The sequence below is a fragment of the Podarcis gaigeae genome (genome assembly GCF_964106915.1).
Source record: "Podarcis gaigeae genome assembly, chromosome: 3".
Taxonomy (NCBI): domain Eukaryota; kingdom Metazoa; phylum Chordata; class Lepidosauria; order Squamata; family Lacertidae; genus Podarcis; species Podarcis gaigeae.
In genome coordinates this window covers 88,614,942-88,638,963 of record NC_139680.1, presented here as the reverse complement: position 1 = coordinate 88,638,963, position 24,022 = coordinate 88,614,942, and the positions used below count along the sequence as shown (strand labels likewise).

Sequence of the window (24,022 nt, the reverse complement as noted above, 5' to 3'; positions counted from 1 at the left end):
TGTCATCTCCTGGGTCTGTTGTACCAAGATTGCACTGGGATCCACGAAGGGACAGCACAAAGATTTACACAGGTCCATGGATGCTGCTCTCTCCAATCTTACATACTCAAAGAGTAGGGCAGGTAAGGAAGAAGAGCAAAAGATGGTGCTTATGACAGGAGTGTTGTGTCACATCTGTTCGTATTTTGCTTTTCTTGGGTATCAGTAGTTGGACGAAGCTGGGAATTGTTACAACTTTCTGCTATAGAATTTCCCTTTCAAGCACTCTGGAAGGGAAAGCCAATGTTTGGCACAAAGCTTTCTGACTTCTTACAGAAGTCCCTATACAATATATTTCTGCTGCTGCACTAGATTGGGATTAGGTTCTTGGAAGCCTGTCTTACCTGATTTTCGCTGTAATCAGTGTAGTCTCTCTCTCCTGGACATAAATGTAAATTAGAAGACAATATGCACTTCAGATCTCCCTCTCACCAATTTACAAAACAAGAAAAGTCCTGCTGGAACAGGCCAGAGGTCCATCTTAGTTGGACAGCAGTTTCTGTTCTGGCCTGTCTTCACCACAATCAGTGCTGTTTCTGTTCCACTGCAATTTGGTTTCCACCCAATACTTGCTGCCCACTATTCTACATACTTTATGCAACTTACATTCATTTCAATGTAAAGGAAACATCAAAACAGTGATGAAAAGTCAAGTTTGCTGATTTAAGCACAAACTATGTGATTGAATACTGATCATATTCACTTGACTGATTTCTGTTCCTGGCCATAGACAAACACGTGAAACTTTTTATCAGAATTCTCTGACATCCTTACATCTAGTCCAACATCCTGTTCATGCAAAGGCCAAAGAGATGCCTGTAAGATGCCCACAAGCAGAATCGGAGAATAGCAGCCCTCATTCACTTTCACGCTTAGTTCCAGCATAGTGCCATTATTAGTACATTTGATATGAATTGTCTCAATTAGGATAATTTCCCTCCTTAAAAATGCTTTTCATGCAGGTTGCAGATGGTGAGGGATGGTGGAGAAAAGGTCTAAATGGGCGCCCAGGACACAAGAGGATGGTCTGTGGAGGTGCTGAGGGCAGTGTGATCGTGCTCCAACTATTGAAAAAGCAGCACTATGTTTGCAACAATGCAAGCTTCAATGTATGCCTTTAAAATAAATGCAAACTGGAGTTTCCAAAAGGATTAGGAAACAATTCAGCACATATTATTGTAGCCACGCAGCTCTTTGCTTAAAGTGGTCAGGTTTTGAAGATAATCCTCTGAAGCGTCATACTTTGCATTATTTCTTTAGAGCCACCCCTCTTCTCTAGGCATGCTGGACTTGCTACATGTGGCCCGCGACATTGCTTGCGGCTGTCAATATCTGGAAGAAAATCACTTCATTCACAGGTAAGTAGCAGAAGCATTTGTTGCTGAGGGACCACTTCCAAACACCCTGTGTGACTGACTTAACTTGCAGGAGACTAACAGGAGAATAGGAGCAGGAAACGGGCGAGGATGGTTGTGCACTACTGCCCCCTAGAGGTTCAGAACATTTTATATATATATATATATAAAAGGGAAGTTTGAGGAGCAAATTAGGTATTATATTTTCGCTGCGGCATAACAAGGTTTTGAAAGCATTTTCATATATGGCATTTCCAGCACTGTTTGAATAACTGTAGCCCTTATCTAGTTGTTCAACCAAGGTGGGAGGGTAGAGCCCAGCCAAGGTGGGCTGTGTGTGTGTGTGTGTGTGTGTGTGTGTGTGTTTAAACCAGTTGGGGGAGAAGAAAGGTCAAGGCCATACCTTCTACTTCAGCTTCTGGGGTCAGTGGTGCAGCTAAAGTCAAAGTGGTGCAGGTCCAGGTCCAAGGAGTTGACCAAATGCCCCCACGGAGAGCAGCGAACGCTAGAGGTGGTATCAGACAGGCCCAGCATCAGACCTATGCTAATATGGGGACATTGGGGGGTCACTAGGGCTGATGCTGATTGGCACAGCACCCTTTCTTTTTAAAACAGAATCAGGGAACATAAGCGGGCCAGGCAAGGGCATGGTTACAGGTGTTCGTTTTAAAAACACATTGTCCTTCTCTGCATACAAAATGATGCTTACTGCCAAGTTAGACTTCAGGCTTTGCAAAGCAGTGGAACTACCACCGCATCCACAGCCTGGCCACTTGCATGGCAGAAGGTAGAAGGGGGGGCAGGCAGTTTGGGCGCCCGATCCCTGTACTAGCTTCAGGTTTGTGTGGCAATCGGGCCTAGATCAGTGCTGGCCAATGCTGGCTTGGGATGCAGCAGACCCTGGGCTGGGTCAGCCCCTCCCGACCCTCGGGATGCCTCGGTCAGTGGTATCCATCAGGCTCAAGCAGGCAGAAGGTCTGAACTGGTGGAGTGACAGTGGCTGAGCCAGCAGAAGTGAGCAGAGGGATGCCTTTGATGGTGGGGAGGAGAGAGAGAGACGAGAAATGTTAGTTGTGTGCTTCACAAAAGGAGCAATATACATGGTTGTCTAAAGATGGCTACCTGTCCCCCATCAGACATTAAGACCAGGGTCTTAGTGCTGAGGGCCTTCTGGCGGTTCCCTCACTGTGAGAAGTGAGGTCTCAGGGAACCAGGAAGAGGGCCTTCTCGGTAATGGCGCCTGCCCTATGGAACGCCCTCCCATCAGATGTCAAGGAAATAAACTACTATCTGACTTTTAGAAGACATCTGAAGGCAGCCCTGTCTAGGGAAGTTTTTAATGTTTGATGTTTTGTTGTATTTTTAATGTTCTGTCAAAAGCTGCCCACAGTGGCTGTGGAAGCCTAGCCAGATGGACAGGGTAGAAATAATAAATTAATGATGATGATGATGTACCGTGTGTGTGTGTGTGTGTGTGTGTGTGTTAAAACTAGCCCCACTGGCTCTCAAATTCATCAACTGGAGTGATCTGTGGAGCTTTAAATCTTGTGCTGCTGAGTCTCCCGTACCGGTTTTCAAAAAAAAAAAAAAAAAGAAGAAGAATGAAAATGTTCAATAGTCAATTAGTTTTGTCCTTAGTTTTTCCAATGAGTTGAGCTGTTGCTCCTCCAAGGGCAGAGTTTCACATGCTTTTTCTCCTTTCCATTTTGTTTCTTAGAGACATCGCTGCTCGAAATTGCCTCCTTACATGTAAAGGCCCTGGGAGAATAGCTAAAATTGGAGATTTTGGGATGGCCCGGGACATATACAGGTAAGAGAACGCAGCTTATTATTAGTCCCATTGAGTGGAAGCCTAATCCATAAAATGGGGTTGGTTTATCTGGCTTAACTTCTTTGCAGGATCTTATATTTTTGCCCTGGTCAGGGGACTTGTAATGTTTCCAGATTCCTAATTTGCAGACAGTATTAGCATTTGCTGTGACACTGGGGACTAACCCCAACTTCCTCCTTTCACGTTCAGAGTCCATCATCCTGCATTCTGTTGTGAATGCATCCTCAGCCACGCTCCCATTTCACTCTTTCTTCCCCTCCACTCTTGTGTTCTGTTTTATACTCCTTGGTGTTGACCCCGTCACTTTCAGTCTCTATGTCAGCGTCATTAGTAAATCTCTCTAGTTTACAGCATATAAAAGAGGGGGAAAGGTCAGGAAAATGTAATTACCCAACCTGGAATTTATCCAGGGCAGTTGGGATTAATGATTCTGCAGTTACAGAAAGTGCCAGGAAGACTTTAATGACTGTGTGTGTGTGGTCAGGACTTCTGCTTACATCTCATCCGAAAAGCAACACTCACAGTGCCCTCTAATGTCAGGCTGGAGAACTGCTTCATCACATGACGCAATGAAGGTCCACTCAACAGTTTTGACAGATGACTGACCCTTTGGCCTTTTACTTAACTTAGCTGTTTAAGAACATTTTTCGCTATAGTAAAAATGTGGCTTAAGGTTTGAACAGTTCATACCTTTTTACAGTGCTCTTTTCTGGGGGGACACAGGGGTATGCATATCACTAAACATTTTGTGAATCTAAGCTTGGCCTCATTGAGGTGCAGTATTTCAATATGAGTAGGAAAATGAGAGTACCTCTAAACATTGGGGGGCACTGCCTTTTTAAAAACAGCTAACGGGGTGGGAACCAGTTCACTTGGGGGATCACCTTACCCCAAACATCTCTGCATCAGCACTTGGTGCTTCCATGGGGCTGGGATAGAGACTGACCATCACTGCCTTTTGCTGTTGCCAGCCTCCTCTGGAGAAAGCATATGGGAGCCAACTGTATGTCATTTAGCCTGGTGAGAAAATTCCTGCCCTCTGAACTGTACACCAGGCCAGTGTGGTGTAGTGGTTAAGAGTGGTAGATTTGTAATCTGGTGAACCGGGTTCGCATTTCCGCTCCTCCACATGCAGCTGCTGGGTGACCTTGGGCCAGTCACACTTCCTTGAAGTCTCTCAGCCCCACTCACCTCACAGAGTGTTTGTTGTGGAGGAAGAAGGGAAAGGAGAATGTTAGCCGCTTTGAGACTCCTTCGGGTAGTGATAAAGCGGGATATCAAATCCAAACTCTTCTTCTTCTTCTTCTTCTTCTTCTTCTTCTTCTTCTTCTTCTTCTTCTTCTTCTCCTTGGAGTGCAGGAAGGACCAGTATCAGAAACTTTAATGTCAGTTAACTCTAGTTTTGTGCTTTGTATTTAAACCTAGATTGTTGAGAATTTTTTTGGTAAATATTGAATTAGTTCTGTGTTGGTTAAATTGTTGAATGCTGGTCATTTTTTAATTTACTGCCATGCTCTGTAATTCATATGTTTAGATGCTTTAAATGTTTGCTGTAAGCCACTTTGAGCATAGCTCATTGTGGAGAAGTGGCATATAAGTTCACCCAGTCAGTCAATTCCAGAAAAATGAGGATCAGCCTCCATGGTCACATGATTGTGCACTCATGTCTGATTTCATCTTCTAAATTCCCCCCGCTTTCTCAACAGAGCCAGTTACTATAGAAAAGGAGGGTGTGCAATGCTCCCTGTCAAGTGGATGCCCCCCGAGGCCTTCATGGAAGGGATATTTACCTCCAAAACGGATACCTGGTGAGCCTGCTCCATATTTTCCATCCATTTTTCAAGCCACCTGCTGCCGGTTGGTTAAATGTAGCAACCATGTTTCTTCTGCAGCAACCTATGTCCTTTCTTCAAAAACACAAGGATCCTTCCGAAGTTACATTTAGCCATGTAGGGTAGCTCTTTCCTGCAGTGCTAAGTAGCATCAGATGTCATATGGAAGGACACCATATCATGACTCCTTTCCAATGCCAGCATTGCCCTTCCCAGAAATTGAAGCACTTAGACAGTAATCAAGACGTGTTGCAAACTCTTATGTGACCTCAGACTTCTGATCCTATGTGGAAAGAAGAGACAGCATAACTCTGATACTGCAGAAGGATCTCGCAGTCAACAAAATCAGTCGTGCATGGGTGTACCACATGACAGGCTTTTTGCCCCAATCCTGGCCCCAATCCAAGTATATCTGCGTAGTTTTCAGTGTATCTATCCGTGACCATATTTCTTTCTCTTTTGTGTCCAGGTCATTTGGAGTGTTGCTGTGGGAAATATTCTCTCTCGGATATATGCCCTATCCCAGCAAAAGTAACCAGGAGGTCTTGGAGTTCGTAACAAGTGGAGGAAGGATGGATCCACCCAAAAACTGCCCCGGCCCTGTGTAGGAAACTTTTAAGGATCTGCTTGCTCCATGAGTTCAACTTGTTATGTTCTGGCATCTCTTCTCATCATGTTTACTCTGCAAATATTGTTTTCCGGTATCATATATTTCACCAGTCTGCTATAACGACTGGAACCTCCAACAAAATGCTGTAGAGCAGCATATTCAGAGTTCCAGCCAGCCAAGTTGTTTTCCAGGATGTGCCATTCCATTGCATCCCACCGCCCCCCATCCCGGTATTCCATCTTGCACACCACAACCCACAACAAACCCCCAGCATTCTATAACCACAGACCATGCTTCTCAGGTTTTCCCCCTGATGATTGTTTTGGAGAGTGGGAGAGTTCTGCAACCCCTAAAGTCCCCCCAAGCCTCTGATATGTCCCTCTTTATCATGGATGGTGCCATTAGCCTCATAAAAGTTTGCTTCACTACTTATCTGTAGGATAAATTCTTTCATTAGCTGTAATGGTTTAACTTTGCAGTCACTGCCATTTTGGTGGGTACTAACTACCAGCTGATGCCGTGTTCAGAGTCCTCATCCTCTTGTAATAATTCAGGAGTCTTCACCTTCGCTTCTCTTACAAATGGCCTAAGAGCCTCAAATTAAATTTAATTCACATAACAATTTGTCTCCTGGTGCTTCCAGGAAATGAATCAAGGACCCTGCAGTGTTTCCCCCTTACGTAGGTGGGCATTATTTGAGTAACAAGTTAATAGGTAACCTGCTCCATCTCAAGCACTTTTAGCCAATTTTTGGTGTGGCTCGGTTGAACTAAGTTCAGCCAAATTTCAGCTATGTTATTCCCAGGGACACAATCAGAACTCTATTTATGAACTAAGCTCCCTCCCTCCAATGTTACTTTTGATTTGATAGTGGGATAAAATAATCATTGAGAAAACACCAGCTTCAGACATTCTATGTTTAGCAATGCCTGTCCCACTGCTAACTCACAATAGTGTCCTCTGTGGCCAGGAGTGCCCTATAGCAGCTTAGTCTTGTTTGCCTTAGCCTGGGAAGGGCCATAGCTCAGTGGCTGAATGCATGTCTTGCATGAGAGGGCTTGCAGATTCAAGCCCCGCCATCTACAGAAAGGACTGTTGCTTGAAACCCTGAAGAGCTGTTGCCTGTCGGTGTCGAGAATACTGAGCTACTAGACCAGTCGGTTTGATTCTGTATAATAAATAAGGCAGCATCCTAACCCACTCTCCTGCCATTCACCATTTGGTCTTCTGCTCTCATTGCAGGTATCGAATAATGACGCAATGCTGGCAACACCAGCCCGAAGACCGGCCAAACTTTGCCATAATATTGGAGAGGATTGAATACTGCACTCAGGTATCTATAACTTCTCAGGGCAATTATTTTATGCTGTTTCTTCTAAGAAATGCCAGAAGGGGCACATGGAAAAGAAACAATGGGCGAGCCAAGACAGCCAGAGCACAACCTGGTGCCAATGTCTCTGACTCTTGTCCAACCCGTTCCCCAGACCAGCTGAAGAAGTGAATTCAGTTGCAATGCAAGCTATATCTGGGAGTCATTATGGATCAAATGCGAAGCCCTTGTTCCCTTCAGAACTAGCCTTGAGGCAGGGTGTGATAGTGATTAGGGATGGGTGTGTGGATCCATAGGTTGGATTGCAAAGCGGACTCCTCACCTGATTTGATCCAGGTAGATTCTGAATTGGATCAGATCATGAATCCATTTCAAAAGCTGCAGTCCTTGCTACAAGGAGTCTGAGGGCTTCTGCTCTGATAGTATTTTTTTTAATTTCCTTTGAAGAAGTTGGGTCTTCCAGACACCCGAAGCCTGGCTTGGCTGGCACATGGGACTTGATGTCCTTGCTCTCCCCCATGCAATTCCCTTTGAGAGTGGTGGAATGATCTCGAGTCCCGTTGCTCTCGGGGGATCTTGCTCTACTCTGTGCAAAGTGCATGGCAGCAAGAAACCACGCTTTAGCTGCTCCAGACTCATCTGCTTGCTCTCTTTCCCCACTAGAGGGAAAGGAAAAGGAAAGCCACGTGCCAGCAGGTCCAATGACCAAACTGGTGGGACAGCATCTCCTTTTTGTCACAGGGTTAAACCACAGAGCCTAAGACTTGCCGATCAGGTCGGCAGTTTGAATCCCCACAACGGGGTGAGCTCCCGTTGCTCGGTCCCTGCTCCTGCCAACCTAGCAGTTCGAAAGCACATCAAAGTGCAAGTAGATAAATAGGTACCGCTCCGGTGGGAAGGTAAACGGCGTTTCTGTGCGCTGCTCTGCTTCGCCAGAAGCGGCTTAGTCATGCTGGCCACATGACCCAGAAGCTGTATGCCGGTTCCCTCGGCCAATAAAGTGAGATGAGCGCCACAACCCCAGAGTAGGGCACGACTGAACCTAATGGTCAGGGGTCCCTATACCTTTACCTTTACAGTTCCCCATTTTTTTGCCCTCTTCCTCTGGGTCCAATCCACATGATCATCCAGAAGGAGAGAGTGCAAGGAAGGCAAGGGGAAGAGGCTGTGTTCTTCTGCCTCCTTGTTCTGGTTACTGTCTGCATGCTTAGAGGGTAGCTGAATAGGTAGCAACAGCAAGGAGAAGGAGCAACAGCAATAGCAGGTGGCCAAATAAACTGTGCGCCTGCTTCATTGTTGTGACAATAGCAAGTGCCCCATGATCCTCACTGCTGATGCTGTTCCTATCCTTCTAATCCATCCTTTCTACGCACATCCAGCCGACACTGCTCTGTGATTTGTTGCAGCAAATCGAGGGGCAGCAGAGCCTTCAGTGCTTTCAAAACCGATCTCTTGGCCATTAGTGCTGTCCAGTAAATCCACACTTTTTTAGAATACCCTGCATTGAAGGAATACATCCCAGAATCAGATGCATGAAGAAATATTGCGCTCATATAATATTTATAACCCACTTTTCTTCCCTAAACGAAAGTCAAAGTGGCCACCAGAAAAGCAATCAATGCAATAATGCCAGAATTGTTGCATTGTAAAATGTTTCCATCCAAGTATGATGTCCACTGCCACTGGGAACAAAAAATAATTTTGCTCTCAATAAATTTATATTCTGCCCCACCCTAACATGTCTGAATGAGGTCATCATTTTTCTCCAGACCTGCAAGACATTTAAGTGTTCTGCTGCATAATAACAGATATTATTCAATAGTAGGTTTGTTATAAGACCATTCAAAGAGGCTTGCTGGATCAGGCCATGAGTCCACCTAGTCCAGCTACCTCTTTTCCACGGTGGCTAACCAGATGCCTATGGGAAACCACAAGCAGAGTATGAAGGCAATTGTCCCCGCCTGCACCGACCCTCTAGCAACTGGAGCCACTGAGCAATTCAGTCCACATTTAAAGGCGAACCTACCTAAGTCACAGCTTCCCAAACAATATGAGAACTGAAACACATATATCCTTTTAAATGTGCACTTCTCTGAATTTTGTAATGTAGTTCTCCAGGTAAGTAATGTGCATCAAGATTCATATACAGTGGTGCCCCGCAAGACAAATGCCTCACTAAACGAAAAACCTGCAAGACGAAAGGGTTTTCCGATTTTTTAGCGGCTTCGCAAGATGAATTTCCCTATGGGCTTGCTTCGCAAGACAAAAGCCCATAGGGAAATCTCCGGAGACAGCGGGGAAGCGCAGCGCGCCTTCTCCTCTGTTCCCGGACCTGTCCTCAGGCTTGCGGTGGGAGGTCCGGGAACAGAGGACAAGGCGCGAAGGGCTTCTCCTCTGTTCCCAGGGCTTGCGGTGGGAGGAGGGTTTTTCCTCCCCACCGCCAACATTCAGAACAGCATTCTGAATGTTGGCGGTGGGGAGGAAAGCCCTCCTCCCACCGTAAGTCTTCAGGACAGGTCCGGGAACAGAGGGTGCGCAGCGCTTCTCCTCTGTTCCCGGGGCTTGCGGTGGGAGGAGGGTTTTTCCTCCCCACCGCCAACATTCAGAACAGCATTCTGAATGTTGGCGGTGGGGAGGAAAGCCCTCCTCCCACCGCAAGCCTTCAGGACAGGTCCGGGAACAGAGGGGAAGGTGCGCAGCGCTTCTCCTCTGTTCCCGGACCTGTCTTGAAGACTTGCGGTGGGAGGAAGGTTTTCCTCCCCACCGCCAACATTCAGAAGGCTGTTCTGAAGGCTGGCGGTGGGAAGAAAAGCCCTTCTCCCCCGCCAGCCTTCAGAAGAGTTCCCGCCTAGGCTGCGGATAGCAGCCTGCTGCCCCGTGCGAGGGGCGCTCTTAAGCAGAGCGCCCCTCGCGCGGGGCAGACATTCACCGGTTGGGGAGCCCTCTGGACCTCTTCTGAAGGCGGGCGGGGGGCAAAAGTCTTTGTCCCCCCTGCCTGCCTTCCCGGGGGCTTTTAAATCGCCCCGGGACAGCGGAGAATTCATCTGCTCTCCCGGGGCGATTTTAAAATGCTGGCCGGCGGCAGCGCTGCCGCCCGCCAGCATTTTAAGATCGCCCCGGACAGCGGAGAAGTCCTCCGCTGTCCCGGGGTTTTTAAAATGCTGGCGGGCGGCAGCGAAGGATTCGCTGCCGCCCGCCAGCATTTTTAAATCGCCCCGGGACAGCGGAGAAGTCTCCGCTGTCCCGGGGGCTTTTAAAATGCTGGGGGACGGCAGCGAAACCTTCGCTGCCGCCTGCCAGCATTTTAAGATCGCCCCGGACAGCGGAGAAGTCCTCCGCTGTCCCGGGGTTTTTAAAATGCTGGGGGACGGCAGCGAAACCTTCGCTGCCGCCTGCCAGCATTTTAAGATCGCCCCGGGACAGCGGAGAAGTCTCCGCTGTCCCGGGAAGGCAGGCGGGGGGAAGCAAAGACTCCCCCCCCGCCGGCCTTCAGAAGAGGTCGGGGGACAGACTGTCCCCGGACCTGGTCTGAAGGCGGTTTCCATAGGAACGCATTGATTGATTTTCAATGCATTCCTATGGGAAACCGTGTTTCGCAAGACGAAAAACTCGCAAGACGAAAAGACTTGCGGAACGAATTAATTTCGTCTTGCGAGGCACCACTGTACTGGGATAAAATGTCAATAAAAATGCATATATTCTTGGGTTTTTTTGTGCATAGTTTTTTCGGGGAAATTGCTTTGCAAAAATATGTAGGCAAGATTGCATACAAGGGTGGAATTCAATGGCTTGCTGTTAGAAGCATTTTGTCATGGAAAGCATTTCCGATTGCTTTCCTCTCCTCTCCTCATCATGTACGCTATTCTGGGGGTTCTCCCAACCTCCCCAGATCCCCTTTTTGGAGGCATGGAGGCACATGGGAGGAAGAAAGGGGGAGGAAGCAGACACAAGGCTGGTGTTGACAGGACCCACTAGCTGACTCTTGCCCCAAAGAGTGTTAAATGCTGATGAAGTTTCATGAGGGTTTTAAGAAAACTGCAAACCGATCTGAAAATGTGGCAAGCTGAACTTAAGATTGGATAAATGAGAAACTGAGAGAAACCAAAACTGACCGATTCAACCATCTCTACCCAAGTATGGAGGTTACCTGGCCTAACAGGTATATAGATGCACTTGCCCTCTGTAGATTTGTCCAATTGCTTTCTGGCAGTGAATTCCATAAATTAATTGCACGCTGTGTGGAAGTAATTGTTCCTCATAGCTGTCCTGAAAGTCAATTTTATTGGGTGATTGGGCATGTGTCCATTAGGAGAGAAAATCTTTTCACGAAGCAATGGTAGATTTCTCCAGCAGCACTCTGTAGCGTCAAGCAGCTAAAGAAAGCAGCAGCATGTTTTGAATCCCTTGTTTTTTTACTGCAGGATCCTGATGTGATCAACACAGTTCTGCCAGTGGAATATGGCCCCTGCATTGAGGAGGAAGAAAAGGTCCCCGTGCGCCCTGAAGACCCTGAAGCAATCCCTCCGTTGCTAGTCTTGCCGCAGAAAGAGAAAAAAGGTGTTGAGCAGCTCCTGCCTTCCCCACCATCCTTGGCCTTAGCCATCGCTACAGGGAAGGCTCTGGTGAAAGCAGCTAGTGTCGATCCATCAGTCTGTGCTACTACACAGGCCCCCCTGGAAGGGGGACATGTCAACATGGCGTACACTCAGTCCAATCCGGCCACTGAGCTCCACAAAGGCCGAGGGTCCAGAAACAAGCCTACCAACCTCTGGAACCCGACCTACGGCTCCTGGTTTTCAGAGAAGCCCATTGTCAAAAACACTTCACAGGCAGAGAAAGAGGCAACTGAGAGGGAAGGTCCGGGGCATGAAGGGAACTGTACTTTGGGGCCCAGCATTGTGACTGGAAGGCTGCCAAGCTCCTCCCTTCTTCTAGAACCATCTTCGCTGACAGCCAGCGTTAAGGAAGTGCCTCTGTTCAGGCTCCGCCATTTCCCCTGTGGAAACGTTAACTATGGATACCAACAGCAGGGCTTGCCCTTGGAAACTTCGGCCCCACCCTTGTGCCAGCAGCTGCGAGGGCCCTCCCCTTAGGAACAAGGCCAACTCCCCCCACCAGGGCCCCAGGAAAACATCCCATCTTTTTGACTCTCTTCCTGTGGGACTCGTAAGCCTTGGTGCAAACGTCGGCATCACCCAAACAAGCACGAGCGCAGAACGAGATGCCCTTCTGTAATGTGCCAGTGCGCTCTGAAGTGCCACCCTTGGAAGCTCTGCTTTTCGAACCTGCAAGAAGCTTCCATTTGTCAGAGCGCGCACACCCCTTACACACACACTCGAAACACCCAAGGACAACAGTATTATCTGCAAGGCCCCGCTCTCAGTTGCATAAAGTCATCTGCATGGTTGTTCTCTGTGCCCTTCCCTGTGCGCTGCTTCCTTCTCTGTTGTTTATGTGCCGTTTCAAGACTCACTGTTAGAGAGTTTAATGTCCGGGGATTTCCCTGTACTGCCAGATGCAGCGTCAGGGAAATCCCTCTTGCTGCCAGAGCTTTGAGGAGAGGATGGGGAAATGTTGCACTCTCGCTGAAATTCAAAATCAGATAAATGTGGACTCCCAAGGGGCACGTACCCAAACAGCAACTCAGCTCCAACATGGCCCTTCCACAAGCATGCACAACCATTGTGGTACTCAAGGGTAGCAGAAACACATTTGCTTTCATGCCTTTGGTTTACAAGATGGAAATTGCAGGAATTTAAGGAACATGGTGAAAGTCAGTGATTTAGTTTGCCCGAAAAGGTGATGCCCTCTCCCCCTTTTTCTCTGTTGTGGTTGTGGGACACCAAGGGTCAAATAGTTGCAACTAATACTTAATCCTTCGTGTTGTAGTTGGTTATGCCACATACTAGAGAATAAGATTATTGAGGTGGTAAGAGTCAGGTTGTTCAACAATGAAATCACCGCTATTATGCTTCAGTTAATACTATGGGGCAGAGTTTAGACAAACAGAAAGTAGTCGATTGCCGTGGTGTGTGCTGACTCCCATTTTTTTCCAGTGAATAAGGATATGATTTTATTTAGTATTAGAATTGCATTGCCGAACATGGCACTGTAGGAGATGCGCCAAAGCAAGTGTGTTTTAACAAACGTTTTAGAACAACCACAGTAGCCAACTCTCTAAGTCATTGTTTTGACAAGAGTCAATATCCACACAGAGAAAAATCAGGACTTGAGCATATGATGTAAAAATTACTTGCCAACTTCAGTGCATTCTCAGACTCAAACAATACCATCAATCCATGCTTCAGCATATTTCACAGCTTATCTTATCATGCTATCGGAACTGAAACAATCTGTCAAAATATCCTGCAATGAACTGGGGCCCAGAATTGCTCTTGCTTGAGCACAGGCAGCAGAAAGAAAGGCATTAGTGGAGGTGGTAATGCCTATGATTCTATTGCATAACCATGGTGCTACAAATTAGGAGACCACACCACTATTGCAGTTGACCACTAATAATCCTTGTTTCCCCACTGACACTTTGAGGCAATAGATCACCCCCATGGAAGCTGTATATATGGGCATACAAACCTCGTGCTCACATTCGTTCCCATGAGCAGAGCAAACGAGGAGGAAGCTTGGTTTGTGTCTCTTGCCTCGCTCAAGAACTTATAGCTACTAAATAAATGCAGGTGCAATCCTGTGCACGATTGCACTGCGTAAGGCTCATCGATTCAATTGGAATTGATGTATAAATGAAGAAATCTGACCTTCCTGAGTGATAGAGAAAAGAGATCCACTTTCCACAGATACCTGTTTTCTGGAGGAGGAGTAAATCAATGGGGAATGGCCTTGAATCCTTAGCTGCAAATTACAGTTGGACAAATCTAATCATGGATCCCCATTGTACAGTAATGTGTCTTGCTCCCATCACGGGACAACCAAGAACTTTGAAGTGCAGCTCAAACAGATAAAGGTATTGGGCCTACTTCCAGCCGTCACAGCCACTGAAGGTATTTATATATTTTTTCTTGAGTTCATAAGGCAGCTATAAAAAATGCTTCATTTGAAAAAAGTGTGCCTGCTCACCGAATCAGAGGCAGTGTTCAGTTCATTATAGTTTGGTGGATGCTGTGCCTGAAAGTCCCACTTGCTCACAGCAGGGAGCATGTTATACTGTCTCTGATGACCCCAAGGGGCAATTAAAAAGTACAACTTAACACGCTGCAAGATACCTGAGCTTAAAAGAATGGTCATCTGCTAAAACAGCCAAGTTCCTGTGCTGTTATTACAATCCACTGCAGATTGGCTGGTTCATGTGCGTGATTAACATCAAGGCACACTGCAGAGCCTCACAGTCCAACCCACTCCTGGAAGAAAAAGCACTAGCCAGGAGCTTCTCCAGTACAGCATCCTTTTGTGTTACAGCTGTGGGGGAAAGCTCATGAAAAGCTTCCTTAAAAACAGGCCTCCCCCCCCCCCCGCATCACCACCACCCAAAGTAGAGGAATATGAATGGCAACCTTAGAAGCATAGAATGAGCTATGTCTTATACCATTACTTGTTTGCGAAGGTTCTATGCCACATTTGTAGCATGTCACAACTCTCAGCAGCAGAGCTACTTATCCAGGGTCTTTCATTAGGGAAATGAAACTAAATCCTGTTACACACCCAGCAGAGGTGTGCAATAAAGGATTTCAGTCACAATACTGTAAAATAGCTCGTAGTATTTATACTTGATGAGATAAAGCTTACCAACACATATGCTTTGTTAGCCGAGGCACAGACAGAGGTTTCTGTATCACCAGAAATAAATGGAAACACTGGCAGAGGCAGGCTTTGCTCCTTAAACGACACCACCTAGGCAGAAGCCGTTTCCATGACTTTACCATGAGTTAGGCAGCAAGGAGTATGAAACAGCTGGAGTATGAAACATTGCTGCTTTCTAAATGTATTTTTATTTCCCAGTGCCTGATCAGAGACTCACATTGATTCCACAACATTAAAATCTTAATAGAGACTATACAGGAGAGCAAAATCACGGGCTTTCAGCAGTTCCAGTGCAATGTTCACTTCAGCATCTGTGTTTGGCCTTTATAGCACCAGAGATTAGCCAGGAGACACAATGGAGCTTTTGAGACAAGAAAACTATGAGCAAAAACTGCCTCCCAAAGTTATTTACCCTATTTGTGGGCAGCAAATGTAGGAAGGTCATTTATCCTAAAGCAATTGGGGCAGGGGGGGTAGAATTGGCCCAGAAGGTATCAAAGGGTATGCAAGGAAAAGGTTTGGTTTGGTTCATTCACCTAACCCTTAAAGAGGAGGACTGGAAGACAGCCCATTACTTCCTTCAAGCGTCATGGTTTAGGGGAGTCTGCAAAAGACAACTCTCCACAAACTTGTCAGAAAATTATTTTCTCTGAGAGGTTTTAGGACAACTCTCTTCTAAGAATTGACTCTGCTTCCTGTGACATTAGGCATGTGGGAAGAGTCCCATATGCTCAAGTGCAAAATACAGTCCGTTGATTTGAGTAGCCAATGAGTGCATTTTCTCACCCAATCCAGTGCAGGAGGACTCAAAAGCAACCCCCAGCTCAGCTTTTGTGGGGCTTGCCTCCAAATGAGCATAGGAGTGCAGCACCATCGAACGTCCCTCACACTTGTTTCCTTTCCCCATAAGGATGCAGAAGTTCAAAATGAAGTGGTTTTGGTGGAGCATTTCCCAGTCATTTTTCAGTGCATGACTAGGTACGGCAGCTGTATGCCAAGATTTTCCTTTTATGTGTCTGCTCATATAGGTGAGGCCACCAGATACGTCTAAACCTTGAGCAAGTACTACCTTTTCAATGCCCTTTCACAGCTCCGTCACCTCACCCACAGAAGTCTCAACGGAGTTATGTCTGAAGCTTCTGTACCCAGCCTCTCCTTCTGTATCAAGGCTTTGTCATTAGGAATGTGTCACATCTGTACAGAAGCTTATGCAACATTGCTCATAAATCAAGGGCCTATGCGTTTCAGGGATCCTTCTCAAGATAAAATGCTAATATATGATCATTAAGTATTTTGTATTGTATTTGTATTGTAATCAAGTGTAGTGAAGCTAAAGGCATGAAGACAAAATAAAATGACTGTAAAGGAAAGCATGCGCCTGGCTGTCTTCTCTCTACAATGGCTCACCAAATCAAGGAGGCTTTTAATTCAGCACATGAACTGCTAAGCTTGGCCAGGGGGTAAAATGCAAGTGATAATTTAGCATGACAATATTAACTAAAGTCCCATTTTGACTCCCAAGTCATGCAAAGTTCTTGTTGAACTAGAATGAAAGTTACCCAGGCTACCTGGCAGAGGTGACAAATTTCCTATACTGGTTACAGAACAATTAATTGAGATGGGGAGGTACAGCACTTCTAAATGCACCACTAATGTCCTTTTAAGGCCTGGCTGATCATTAGGGTAAGTTGGATTTCACTCCAGAGAAGCTCTTCTTGTTAATATTTCTGTCCACCCTTCCTAATAAAGGAGCCCAGCACATCAACCCCCAAAGTGGTAAAGGAATTCAATCAAAAATAAAACATTGTTATCTAAAAACATTTACAAAGCCACATAGCTTCACAGGCAATAATTTCAAGGTTGCCAGAAACAGTATCTTTCACCCATCAAATACCTGGGTGAACAGGGGTGTTTTTAAGATCATCCTGAAAGTTAATTATCAGGGAGACCACACCTCACTAGGGATGGCATTCCGCAAACGGGGAGCTGCCACTGAGAGGGCCCTGTCAACAAACAGCCCTACATTATACTGGCACCGGGTTACTGGGTTAATAAAGTAGTTACCTTTTTCTATATTCAGTTCATTTTATCCCTTGGTGACAATGCATGGCCTACTGGTATATTCATTTCCTTTCTAATATACAGCAGAACTCATTCTGCAAGCAGTCCTTCTTAATACTGAAGCCATGTAGATTTTATGCTGATAGTTTGGGCAGACATGATCTTAAGACACACCTGCAAGAGCAAATAGGAAAAATGAGGCAGTTCATATTAGCGCAATAATTTTTCTTTCAATGGTTCCAATGGTTACCTTGTAAGTCACAATCCCTAGAGGAAGAGGAGGGCAAAAGAAAGATACCATCTGACCAATACATAGGGAATGCACAAAAGATTTTTATGTTCAAAATCAGCATGTCTGTAGAGTACATCAATATATTACAAACATAAAAGGTGTTTAAAACATCTGTTTTGTTATATTACAGCTGCTGCTTTCTATCCTAAATGCATAATGTGCAAGTTAACATTATAAGAAAGTGATTCAAAAAAAGGATACTCGGTCAGTGATAGCTCAGTTTTCTTAAAAGCAACAGGCATCGTTAAAACCAAACGACCATTAACAGCACTCTCATTTAAAAATACATTTAAACACCCAAGGAAACAGATGTCGGACATGGCAAGATTCAGTGCAACAAGGTGCATCTGGATCCTCAAATGCATTTCTGCAGTTTTCAGATGGCTTTTAATTAAGAACAAGTTTATAATCACAGTTTACAACCATTGCCCTTAGTTTAAAAATACCCATTAGCTATAAAGCAATATTGCAGCTTCGTCGTGCTTACTGTAGATCAGGGGGAAATGGTTCTAGCAATGTTTAAAAATATTATCTATAGACTTTTATAGACAGCTAAAATGTAGTTTTACTTTTGAGTGCAATTTGACAAGATACCTTGGCCAGGATTCAACTAATAAGTCCCACTAGTGGAAGGCTGTGCAAGGACTGCTGTTAGCACAAGGGAGGCAGTTACCATAACACTACACTGAATTCTTCCCCTTATTTTCAAGGATGAAGCCACTTAGTGACTTCTGTGGCTTTTAAATTATCTGAATCCATTTAATAAGGGTTCAAAATATGTCATAATAATTAAAATAAGATATATATTTTTAACAATACAATTTATAAATTTATAATCACTCACTTATTTAAAGAGAAGCATAGTGCAGTAAAATAATCATGTTTTAAAAGGTTTTTTTTATTTCAAGGTACATCATGCTTCTAGGCAACAATGTAGCAACTACATTATATAAAAATGGCAAGGGCTTCAACACCTAGCACTGTGACAAGCTTTTCCTAAGGTTGGCGTCTACAGTGATACAGAATTCTTATTGCACATGGGATATTTGGGATTCAAGCACCGAAATATAGGTCTCTCTTAAATGTTCTGCCCAGAGCCAGGAAGTGGTGGCCTGTGGGCAAGATGGCCAGCTGCCATACGGCCTAACTCAACCTGCAGTGGCTTGGCATAGTAAGGCAAGCTAAAGGTTCCAGGTCAACCAGGTGACGGTTCTAGAGGAAGAGGAAACTTGAACCTGCAACAATCATGGAATCTCCCATAGGCTTTCTACCAGCTTCTCCTCCCAGAAGGTAGTCATCAGTCTAAACTAGGGTGTTTTAACCAAGGTTAAGAACACTGCCAAAAATCAGAAGGAAGAAAGGCTCCCTCATCACCTACCCATGAGTGAGCACGTTTCCTAGAGGAGGTGGTGCAAATCCATGCACACATTATCTTAAACTCAATACCGCTACCTCACCTTAAAACGCCCCGCTGCCCAATCTGATTGCTGGCTGGAGAGCTTTGCTGAAGGGCATTTGATGCATGCAAAACGTTGCAGTGTTACAGGCTTCAGTCTTGACTAACAAAATAATTTCTCCAGAACTTGAGTGGGGAAACTCTTCAGAGAGGAGAAATAAAAGTGCATTAATACTTGTTCCAATGGCATTTTTGGAAAGTGCTTCTGGCATGCTGCTGCCTTTAAAATACACACGCATGCCCATTATACAGTATATCTCTATATACTGTAACAAAAAGTGCTTTTACTATTTACCTGAAAATATTTGTGCTGCTTTATTCTTTTTTCCCTTTCTTCTATTCAGGATGCTTCTGTATGTAGCATGGAAGGAGCACATTTTTTTCTCTTTTCAACTGGTTGCTTTGTGCTTGGAGGATCTGTCTGGATAATAAGCTACCTGTCTCACAACATTTTTCCCCTAAATACTGTCACTTCCCTCCCTTTTTATTGCTATTTTTTCCCCAAAGAAAGTGAAGACTGTTTAGCAGGTTGACAAATCCTGCTGCTTGTTTAACAAGCTCTGCGATCTCAAGTCACTTTACAGCTTCATTAGAATGTGGGATGGAAACATCATTTGTAAAGTAACAAAGCATGTCAACATGGAGCCAGATAAAAAACAGATTATTCAAATAACAGGACTGCTCAACCCCAAGTTGTTTTTTTAGTATGTAAGCAGCTTTCGGGTGAGGACCGTTCTGTAGGGGAAGCTATTAAGATTTCATTCCTCAAGAGTCATAATGCAACTCCAATCTGGCTAGAGCTGTGCAAGTGTTATACAAATGCAGTTTTAGGACTTTGGGTAAGGCAGAACTTCATGCAGGCGATGGCAGGATTGTCTTGTGTGCTTTATTTCTTACGCCCTCATCTCAAGAGCTAGAGGAGTTTGCTTTCAGCAGATATCATCCACAAGTTTTGCACCGTTGATCCCTCGGTAAGTGACTCGGCTCGGCCGCACCAAGACTCCATAATTTGGCTTGCAAGTAAAGTACCGCTTGTCACCCACACAGCCGTCATTCTTGCCTTTGGCACTTCGGAGTTCCAGGCCAAGCCAGATGCCTGGAGCAAAGTCTGTGGGCCCAATGTAGCGAATGATGCCCATCTCACTGGAGCTGCTCAGGAGGACCTGGGAGCCTTCGTGAAGCTTGACGGGCCCCTCAGCACTGGCCGTAGTGGTGCTGCTCCAGCTGCGTCGCAGGGAAGCATTTTTTGACCTGGGCAGATAAAAGGAGGCAACAGGTGGACCATTTGTTAAATGCACAAGATACTAAGATTGCATATGTACACAGAGGAAATCTGCCACCGACTTACTAAGATAAAGACTTCAGGGCCTCCTGATATGGACCAGATTGCTTCTGATCTGGCAATGGCAGTACAGTGGTGCCTCACAAGACAAAATTAATCCATTCCGTGAGGCTCTTCGTATAGCGGTTTTTTCATCTTGCGAAGCAAGCCCATTGACAGCTTAGCGGATTAGCGCTATTAGCGGTTTAGCGGCTTTTAGCGATCAGCTGTTAAGCGGCTTATCAGCGGATCAGCTGATAAGCGGTTTAGCGGCTTAGGAAAAGGGGGGGAAAGGGGGGAAACCCGCAGGAACTCGCAAGACATTTTCATCTTGCAAAGCAAGCCCATAGGGAAATTCGTTTTGCGAAGCGCCTCCAAAATGGAAAACCCTTTCGTCTAGCGGGTTTTCCGTCTTGCGAGGCATTCGTCTTGCGGGGCACCACTGTAAAACATACCTTCAGTTAAAGGCCACGCAACACGCTCATCATCAACCCAAGAGAAAAGCCTGCGTATCTTTGTACTACAAGGTCAACGAGCTTTTCAAAAGGATAAGATGGTGAAGTTTTCCTACCAATGCAAATAGCAGCTCCGAAAGAGCTATTTTTGGCAGGATTGCAGCATGGGAAGAAAGAGTCTCCTCTTTGCCTGCTGTGATCCCAATAATTATTAACCCAACTCACCTACCATTTTCATTTTTAAAAGCATGTGTGTTAAATGCAAAAACACATTTGATGTCCTGTCTAGTTTGGCCCTAAGCCAGCTCCTAGTGGGGAAATTGGTGTGTGTGTATCCGCTGGAGCGTTTTGGCCTAGCTGTTGAGCTGGCAAGGAATGTGCACAATAATTCTCAGAACTGGGATCCTGGCGCAGGCCTATTTCTTTACCATTCTGATTTCAGTTATTAATTCTAAAATGTACAGCCAGCTTTTTCTGACAGCCATCACTGTGCAGGAACAAGACTTGAAGGCAAGCAAAAAAGCATCACTGCCATTGAGACTTCCTATAACCATTCAGGATTAGTGTTGGGAGTTATTCAACAATATCAAAATGACTCTGTGGGCTACGACCCTAAAGACACTGGAAAGGGGGTAATCTCCAGTGAACACAGTAGACATACTTCTGGGTAAACATGCATAGGATTGCACTGTTAATCACTAAGATGCATGCCTCCAGAGACAAAAAGAGTGCTGAATTAATCTAATCATAGCAGACAACACATGCATTCCCTTTTCTAAGAGCTACTCACTTGACAAAGGAGTTTCTCCTGTTTAATTCCTTTTGGGAAGACGCAGAGGTTGTGCTAAAACTTCGTCGGAAACCTGAACATGATAAGAAAAACAAACTTCAATTCAGTCTATTAAGTGGCATACATATATAAATATCTAAGCCTATTTCCCCTCAATATCCATAGAGCACACAAAAATCAAAGTCTTTCACCTTTCCTCAACACTCATTTATTCAGTTCCTTTTTTACAGTGCTGTTTTCTCAGTGTCCATTCAGCTGTGATCTGTCCCACTGACAGTAATGGACACTGCACAGCATTGCTGAGCTGTGTCTAGAATGACCAGCTCAAAATCTTGCCAAGTCAGCCCCAGAGCCTGGGTCTTAGGAAACAAGTCCACAAACAAAGGCAACTTAATACAGCAGTAAAACCACACAACAGGTAGGCAAGGTTATGCCCATATTTCACTGAGAAAGATCATAGAATTTTGGCTCCTGACCACCTAGACCAACCCCTTGCAATCACACTACGAAGTTCTGAGAACAGAGCAGGAATATTGAAAATAATAATAAAATGCCTTTTAAAATATCATTCTGTGTTTGTTTCAAAAAGGAGGGGTTACAGACTTTAAAGAAAAACAAGGCGAAATGGGAGGGAAGAGAGAAATGGAAAAAGCTCCTGCCTTGAGGCCTTCCCATTTCACTCCCACCATCCCCAAGTAGCTACAGTTGCTGCAATTTGCACAGGTAATATGAAGCAATGAAATCAGGTACTTGTCAAATTCTTACCAGGGAGAGAATGATTCATTTTACTTGATGAAACATCTGTGAGGGAGTCTAGCGATCCCACTAGCCTGCAAATGAAATAATATGTTTAACACTTCTCTCTCTCAAGGCGGCGAAGAAGAAGAAGAAAAAGAACAGTCCAATGCTTATTTAGTGTCATTTCTCCCTTTGTTCCATTCCCTGCTCTGGAAATTTAGAACACACTGCCAAAGTCTCCTTCCATTTCTTCTGCTACGATCGTGCCACTCTTCTATGCTTCGCCCCATCAGCTTCCAGCTCATTTTCTTTCCACTTCACACTCTCCAGGACACTCCCCACACACCATCTGCTGTAATTCAACTTCCTATTTCCTCTGGCCTGGGTGCTCTCATCTAATCTCCTTTGCATGTATGCTGTTTTGCCTTCCAAAGACAGATTGCTCCCCTCAACTAATCTAGTCAAATAACAGAGATGTTCTATAATTTGGTAGCAGACCTGTGCTGGGACTTCTCTGGGTTTGCCTCCAAATGGATGGAAGTAGTCTGGGTCAAACTGTGAAGCCAAACCCATTTTGTCCTGCTGTCATGAACTCTGCACTTACCTCTGCACTCTCGATGGTGGTGCAAAGACACCATATCTGGGGAGGCAGCTGAAGTACTGCATTCCTGCAACTGAACCATCATTCTTGCCATGAGGTTTGTCCAGTTCTATTCCACACCAAACCCCTGCAAAACCAGATGTTTTAAGAGAGTCACAGGTAGGGCAAAGATGCACTCTTTTCAGTTTTGCTGTTGCTCACTACAGCTATCTACCTGTATGCCACAGAAGCATTCTGCTCTTGGCAAATTTAAATCTACAGTTAGCAAATAAGGAGTAGGAATTGAGAGCAGAGAAAAAAGAACGCCTCTTAAATAGATCAGCTTGAAGAAGCTATCAAGATAAATAAGCATTCTCTCCAAATGTTGCTTCAACTTTGGAAGTAGCACTTAATCTCATTCCTCAGTATAAAGATTTTAGAAAGGCAAGAAAAGCGGGGGAGGAGAGGCTTCTAAAGTGCTGTGCATCCAAGTAAGGTAAAGGTAAAGGGACCCCTGACCATTAGGTCCAGTCTCAGATGACTCTGGGGTTGTGGCGCTCATCTCACTTTATTGGCCGAGGAAGCCGGCGTACAGCTTCTGGGTCATGTGGCCAGCATGACAAAGCCGCTTCTGGCGAACCAGAGCAGCGCACGGAAACGCCATTTACCTTCCCGCCAGAGCTGTACCTATTTATCTACTTGCACTTTGACGTGCTTTTGAACTGCTAGGTTGGCAGGAGCAGGGACCGAGCAACGGGAGCTCACCCCGTCGCAAGGATTTAAACCACCGACCTTCTGATCAGCAAGTCCTAGGCTCTGTGGTTTAACCCACAGCGCCACCCGCGTCCCGTGCATCCAAATAAGACAGTGCAATAAAGCTTTCAGAACTGTGGGCCTCTAAATGTACACGGTCAAGGCTGCCTTCTTCGTCCTGATCTGAAAGTATGCAAGCAATACTTTGAACTGCTGCTGCTTTCATTCACTTGTCTTCCAAGATATAAGAACCTTCTAGTGTGCACTGTAAGAAGCAAATAAATTGTTTGATGGAGCTTTCTTGAAAAGTTATTTCCTCACAGGGCACCGAGAAAGTCATCAGACAGCAACACTTTCATTTAAACACTACAGTATGTGTTGCATTTGCTAATTCTGAAGAAAGTTCCATAATGCCCTATTTCTCATGCTATCCAACTCCATTAAGACTCAACATTAAAATTCAAGTCATTTGGCGCTTAGGGTGCAGTTTTTAAGGGCAATGCTAATTACAAGCTGAAGCAGCCAGAACTCCATCATGCATTTAAAAGGCTCGGCTGGGGAAGAGTTGTTTTCTTCCTGCCTTCAAAAGAAATAGCGACAGATTCTCTGCCAGTTTATCAGCAGCAACACTTATGCAACTAAATATGCCTTGGCTCACTACTGAAAGCTGTCATCTGAAGTAAGATGCTACAGGGAGGAGTTTTTCTGCAAAAAAGCAAGCTTTCCCTGAGGTCAAAACACACATCAGAGGTTTTCTGAGATAGATTCCTCCCTCCCCAGCCACCCATATCATTTATTTTAACAGAATA

At 45.2% G+C, this 24,022-nt stretch overlaps 2 protein-coding genes across 7 annotated transcripts in view; one reads left to right on the top strand and one right to left on the bottom strand.

Moving 5' to 3' along the window:
- The window catches only part of ALK (ALK receptor tyrosine kinase), a 597,092-nt gene extending 580,955 nt beyond the window's left edge, over positions 1 to 16,137 (top strand). For all 3 annotated transcript variants that reach the window (XM_083732114.1, XM_083732115.1, XM_083732116.1), the window contains 6 exons: positions 1,300 to 1,397; positions 3,112 to 3,204; positions 4,932 to 5,033; positions 5,527 to 5,661; positions 6,910 to 7,000; positions 11,419 to 16,137. In XM_083732114.1, the coding sequence (XP_083588240.1) occupies positions 1,300 to 1,397; positions 3,112 to 3,204; positions 4,932 to 5,033; positions 5,527 to 5,661; positions 6,910 to 7,000; positions 11,419 to 12,090 (1,191 nt within the window). In that variant the 3' untranslated portion in view covers positions 12,091 to 16,137. The remainder of the gene's footprint in view (positions 1 to 1,299; positions 1,398 to 3,111; positions 3,205 to 4,931; positions 5,034 to 5,526; positions 5,662 to 6,909; positions 7,001 to 11,418) is intronic.
- Positions 16,138 to 17,141: 1,004 nt separating this feature from the next.
- Positions 17,142 to 24,022, bottom strand: part of CLIP4 (CAP-Gly domain containing linker protein family member 4) — a 37,304-nt gene continuing 30,423 nt past the window's right edge. For 3 of the 4 annotated variants that reach the window (XM_083732365.1, XM_083732367.1, XM_083732366.1), the window contains exons 13-16: positions 22,485 to 22,608; positions 21,908 to 21,972; positions 21,143 to 21,215; positions 17,142 to 19,827 (exon numbers count right to left, since the gene is read on the bottom strand). In XM_083732365.1, the coding sequence (XP_083588491.1) occupies positions 19,506 to 19,827; positions 21,143 to 21,215; positions 21,908 to 21,972; positions 22,485 to 22,608 (584 nt within the window). In that variant the 3' untranslated portion in view covers positions 17,142 to 19,505. The remainder of the gene's footprint in view (positions 19,828 to 21,142; positions 21,216 to 21,907; positions 21,973 to 22,484; positions 22,609 to 24,022) is intronic. The other variant, XR_014562515.1, reaches the window with a different exon arrangement.